This window comes from Mugil cephalus, chromosome 1 (genome assembly GCF_022458985.1).
Source record: "Mugil cephalus isolate CIBA_MC_2020 chromosome 1, CIBA_Mcephalus_1.1, whole genome shotgun sequence".
NCBI classification, from domain to species: Eukaryota; Metazoa; Chordata; class Actinopteri; order Mugiliformes; family Mugilidae; genus Mugil; species Mugil cephalus.
The window spans coordinates 10,284,256-10,290,283 of NC_061770.1; the positions used below are offsets into that span (position 1 = coordinate 10,284,256).

At 41.3% G+C, this 6,028-nt stretch overlaps 1 protein-coding gene across 1 annotated transcript; it reads right to left on the reverse strand.

The window, feature by feature from the left end:
* Position 1: 1 nt before the first annotated feature.
* Positions 2 to 5,001, reverse strand: LOC125014379 (complement receptor type 1-like). The gene is made up of 11 exons (XM_047595374.1): positions 4,834 to 5,001; positions 4,547 to 4,744; positions 3,434 to 3,533; positions 3,279 to 3,352; positions 2,496 to 2,720; positions 2,193 to 2,396; positions 1,024 to 1,120; positions 875 to 948; positions 581 to 760; positions 298 to 480; positions 2 to 212 (listed from the first exon to the last, which is right to left on the reverse strand). Exons 1-11 carry the CDS (start codon positions 4,961 to 4,963, stop codon positions 184 to 186), a joined length of 1,494 nt encoding a protein of 497 aa, XP_047451330.1. The 5' UTR covers positions 4,964 to 5,001; the 3' UTR covers positions 2 to 183.
* Between the last annotated feature and the right edge of the window lie 1,027 nt (positions 5,002 to 6,028).

Consider the following 6,028-nt stretch of genomic DNA (forward strand, 5'->3'; position numbering starts at 1 on the left):
CTTCATTTCAAACATATTTTAATGTCTGTATAATGATACGACGATATAAACAATTTTAGGAGAAAAATATCACGGTGCATTATTAAAGATTGGTTTAAAGAACATTAGCATTGCATTGTTAGTTAGCTTAGATCATTTTCATCCTCTACTCATTGGTTTAAGCAGGTTGGACTGAATAAAGTTTCAGTAATATCTCCTCCAGCTGGAACGTGCTGGAAAAAAAAAAAAAAAAAGACAGAATTTTAATGCCATTAGTTAAGTAAGTTCCTTATAAAAAGGAAAAAGATTATTACTTACGTGAGGGATGACACTGGGGAAGACCTGGGGACCACAGGCCCTCATAACAGGTAAGGGTGCTCGGCCCCCTCAGGGTGTAACCCCAGGCACAATCGATGGATATCACATCCCTGTGTTCAAATACCCGATTCTGGGCTCCCGTCCAGAAGGCGTTGGCGACATTTGGTGGCGGACAAGTAATTTCTTTAAGGAAAAATAACCCACCTATTATTCAGTATTTTTGTCATAAGCAGAATTAAACTTTTATAAATGTCATCGCGTTACTACAAGTAGGATTTCTGACCTTTGCACTGTGGAGTGGGTGCGCTCCATGTGCCATCCTTGGTGCACCAGATCTGCTTCTGTCCAACGAGGGTTCCCACACGACACTGGTACTGAAGCACACTCCTGTACGTGTAAGGGGGCTCCTCAGGGCCTCGCCTCTCTGCATTCGTCTCCTCTGGAGGCTCTTCGCACACCACAGCTGCAGGAAATACAATAGTTTTGGCCCCGAAGAGATTAAAGAAAATAAATGGCCATGTAATAAACTGTGCACACACCAAAAAAAAAAAAAAAAGTGTCCAAAAATCCATTGTACCCTCGCAAACAGGAACACGTCCATCCCAGCCGTTATTCATGCAAGTTCTGGTCGCCTTTCCTACAAGAGTGTACCTGATAACAGGAAATGTATAGTCACAATTGCAGTGATTGAAAAGTACAGTACAACTTTTTATTAAACTGCCTTACCCCTCATCACAGATGGCTGTTGCAGTGTCTCCGAACTCTAATCCAGTATAGACAAATTGTCCATTTAGAATCTCTCCCGGAGAGCCACAAAGCTTCCCTTTTGACACACAATACATAAAAGTTTTAATATTTATGTCCAGTGCAATGGAAATGACTGACACAATCATTACCATTGAATGGGTCATACATCATTTACATGTACTGCAACCAGTCCATTTAATATCTTTCACCATTTTATATGACACACTAGCTCAAATTAGGTGACCAGTAGATCATGTTCATTTTAAACTACCCTCAGGTAGCAGAGAGTGCACTTTGATGTAAGAAGTCTGTATGTTAGTTAATTGCAATTTAAAAATTATTAAGTGATGAGGCTAAAAATCAAGGCATCTAAGGCTTTTAGCCAATTGATCCTCTAAAGTAAAAGTTGATATACCCAAAGAAATGGAACATTTTATGGTAATTTTCAAAAATAAAAAGGTAAACACACCCCTACATTTATCACAACTTCAAATCAAGAAAAACTAAATTGAATCAGAGTCCCAGGAACCTCTTTAGGGAGCAACAGGTGGAATCCAGCACATGGTGTTATAGCGCCAACAACTAAAGAAAGATTCTAAGGCTTTAAGAGAAAAGGTTCCGGGTTCCCACGAGTCTGCTGGTGCATTTAGAATAATCTCTAAATCATTCCACTGAAAGGAAAGATCCTTCGGCAAGTTGCATAGATTCCAAACAAGTGGTCAAAATGAGGCCAAGGCCTGCAAATGAAATCAAAGACATGACCGCTTGATGCCAAGAGAAGTCTGAAAAGGAGCCCAGAATTCACAGAATCTGGAGGTAGTTCCTTGGTGTTGGAGTGCTAGTGTCTATAATCTGAAACTAAGAGCACAAACTGGATCTGCACTGGAATAAGAAGTGTATCAGGAGAAAGACTTTCTCCTTTTGCCACTGAATGCATTGCCTTTTGGGACAAAGTGCTGTAGGCAGATTAGCCAAAATAAGAAGGAAGAAAAAAAAAAAGCCAGCAGTTGAGATTTTGTTGAATAAGTGACTAAAAAGAAATCCATTTTCACCCTCATGGTCTTGTTCAAGTACAGTCTGGTTGAGTATTTAGAAATGCACAGAAGCATTAATAAAAAGTTTCACACAAGGTGTTGAAATGCCCTTACGTTCACATTTGAGCGTCAGTGGTGTCCATTTTCCGTTTTTACACATTCGACCCCTGCTGCCGCCTGCTGGGGCGTGTCCGATGTCGCACGTGAAGTAGACCTTCTCTCCAGAGGAAAAAGACGTCTTTGTGATGTACCTGTCGGCGAGTCTGGCTTTGGAGTCCCTGGCAACTAGCGGGACGCCACATCCACCTGCTGGAGAGGCTTCCCAGGGAGGAACAGGTCAGACGAGAACCGAGGTTGGGCCTATTTGTCATCGTGCTAAACTAGATAATTGGCTTTCCGGTAGAATTCTGAACTCACTCGTTCTGCCAGATGATTGCCGAGTATCATCGGGCGAGGGAAGGCATCGAGGGGGTTGGGGCTGCCACTGGCCATCGGGGCCACACTTGATCCGCTGAGCTCCATCCAGCTGGAACCCCCGACTGCAGGTGAAGGTCGCCTCCTCCCCCACCTGGTACACCGAGACATTTTCGGCTTGCTGCACAGCGTTGGCCACTGCTGGAGGAGAGCAGGTGGCCTCTCCCTCTGAGGAGGAAATCAGATTTAATGAAAATGGCAAAGTCAGTAAAAAATGTTCATGGAGCAGCAAAGTTGGGCCTACAGATGTTATAAGTCATTTATGTTGAAGCAATGGAACCATTTTATGCTGCTGAGTAAATGGAAAAAAAAAAAAATCTAATCCATTACTGCTGTATAAACTTCCTCAAAAGAGTTTTAACATCTGAGAATTGACTGAAAATGCCAGCTCAGCAGGTATTGGGTAAAAGTCACGTTAATCTTGCAACATGAGGAAAACGTGACACATTTCAAACCTGTCGTAATCTAAATGATTGACTCTGTTGCATTCCGTCAATATTGCCACATGTATGACTTTACACTGAATATCTCCATTTTTGATAAAATGGAGAAGGAGATTAAGGGATTTAAAAAAGACTCGTTCCATTGTTCCTCAAGTTCAGAGGGTAGTTACTCATTGTCGACGTCACCGCCCACTAACGTCAACTCTTCAGTTATTGCAATGATGCATTTTATGGAATAATACTGAGCCATGGATAGTATTAAATACAATTTACTGCTGCCCACCTTCACAAGTTGGAAATTCACCGGTCCAACCGGACTTCTTGCATGTCATGTAGTTCAGTCCTTTCAGGGTGTATCTGTCAACAGGTAGATACAGGCCAATATAAGGTCAACTGTCTTACACTGAAATTTTAGGAGACATTTCAGGGAAAACTTACCCCTCATTGCATATGGCGTAAACTTTCTCGCCGACGAACGTATTCCCCTCGTACTGGAACTGCCCGTTAAGCAGTTCACCAGCATTGCCACATGATTGCTCTGTCAGAACGGAAGTAAAGGGACACCAGGATAAGATTCAAGGGGGACATTTGAATTTCCAGGTGAGGAAAACGACAGTGTGTATTTAAAGGGGCTGTGGTGGTCTTCTGAGTAGTTGGTTGAGGTTAATGATCCCACGTTTATGTTCCGTATTCAGTCAGACTGGGTCTCAGAGCAGCCTGTTTGATTACGGACTACACATGAAAAATAGACAAACTAAATAAACCTAAGAAGAGCATGTATTGTAGGAAGAAAAGTCTATTTGAACTGGTCTACATCTGCCATTGACAATGTGGGTAATCCTATATGGTCTTGCCCTTATATAGCGCTTTTCTACCTACTCAAAGCGCTTTTACAGTCAGAGACACATTCACCCATTCGCTCACACAAGCACACACCAGTGCCAGTTGCACTTGGAGCAAATGGGGGCTCAGTGTCTTGCTCAAGGACACTTCGGCATATGGCACACTCGGGGGATCGAACCACTAACCCTTCGGTTGGACAACCCGCTCTACCTACTGAGCCAAAGCCGCTCCAAGTGATATGTGATCACTTATTTTCTAATGGGTTTATTATTCGTTAGAACTTGGGAGTTAACACAATTCAAATCATATAACTGTCTAAAAAGTGAGTTAGAAAGTTATATGATGATCATCATCAATACAAATTTATGTCAGTATCATGATGGTAACCGCACCTATTTCTGGGTCAACTTCATGCTGTAATGGTTTAGCTGTAAATATAAATATAAAATGCAGATGCCTATAATAACCACACTTTAATCTGTATAAAGTCTGATTGCAATTTCGAACCAAAGCTACATAAATAAAAATCCATTTCTGGATATTCTGGGGATTATATTATTATTAGGCCGGTAGAGGGCGATACGGTGCTTCTGTTCTCAAACGGTTTTAGTCACATTATGTCCTCTCGGTGAAATCTACTTCTTTACATTTAAACGCCTCTCCAGACGACTGTTCCCCAAATGCATAATAAATAAAGGCAGTTCTTACTTTCGCATTTCAGAGTCAGTTTGGTCCACTTTCCATCTTTACATTGCACAGCTCGGCTGCCTTTGGATGGAGTGAAGTCCTCTGCACAGTCGTAATAAACTTTTTCTCCGCTGCTGTATTTCTGTCTGGAGGTGTACTTGTTGTTCAGTCTGGTCTGAGGATACTCCGTCGGTGTAGGACAGTCCTTCTGTAGCTGGGCTGTTTTTTTTAAGATAAAGAAAACAATAAGAGAAATAAAACGATGCTATTCTGAGCGATTTGTTTCATATTTCTCTTTTTAAATTTACCTGAAGCTTGTAACGTAAACCATAAAACTAGAATATTCCGGCCGATGCTCTTCATGATTGTGGTCCGTGTTGAGACGCGCGTCAGAGAAATCCTCCGAAGAATATGGCGGGAGGTAACTGCAGAAGCCATTTATAGAGGAGAGTTGGCCCAGCCCAGGACGCCAGCTGATTTAAATTACACTTCACATACATACATTTCACGTATGTAAACAAAAGGACGGAGAAGAGGCCGCATAATGTGGAGACTTTGATATTTGGACTTATGTAGTAAAGAAATCAATGTTAAGTAGCTAAATACAGATTTACATGGATTTTGATTCCTCAAAGTAGTCAAACCTCTCAATGAGCTTCGTGACGCGGTCACCTGAAATGGTTTTCACGTCACAGGTGTGCCTTGTCATTGTTCATTTGTGGAATTTCTTGCTTTCTTGATGGGGTTGGGTCCATCAGTTGTGCAGAAATCAGGTTGGGACTCGTTCTAACAGCTGTCAAATTGACAATGTGACAACTGTCACAACCAGTCAGCACCTCAGATCAGAGCCCAGAGGAGACTGTTAATCAGGTCTTTATGGCCGAATAGCTGCTAAGAAAGCACCGCTAAGGAAAAAACAACAAGCAGAGAGATTTGTTTTTTTTTTTTTTTTTTTTTTTTTTTTTTTGATTTGATTTGTTTGAGCCAAGTGGAAATCTGTTCTTTGGTCTGATGAGTCCATATCTGAGATCTTTGGTTCCACCCGCAGTGTCTCTGTGTGAGAATCTACAATGTAAATAGTCATGAAAATAAAAATGAGACGGTGTGTCCAAACTTTTGACTGGTTGTGTGTGTGTGTGTGTGTGTTGTTACACGTATTGTTATCACAAGTGAAATCAACCTTAATATTAATCAAACCATCATCTTTGACATTTACAGGAAACCTCAAAGATTAGTCCTGTCATTAATCACTGTAAACGGTTTCTTCAGATGTAAGAGTTTTGTTAATTTGGCCCATTAATATGTCTTCACAATCTAATGACAAGCAACCCTAAACCTTTCACAAATCTGATTGCACAAACAGGGCTTTAAGTAACAGAAACTAGTTTATTATTAAGTACACAGCAAACACCAGCACCGTCTAGTCTCAACCACGCCTGCACTAAATCTCCCCCTCATGATGGAGAATATAGCTGAACTGGCATTATAATGATTTCTGCATCT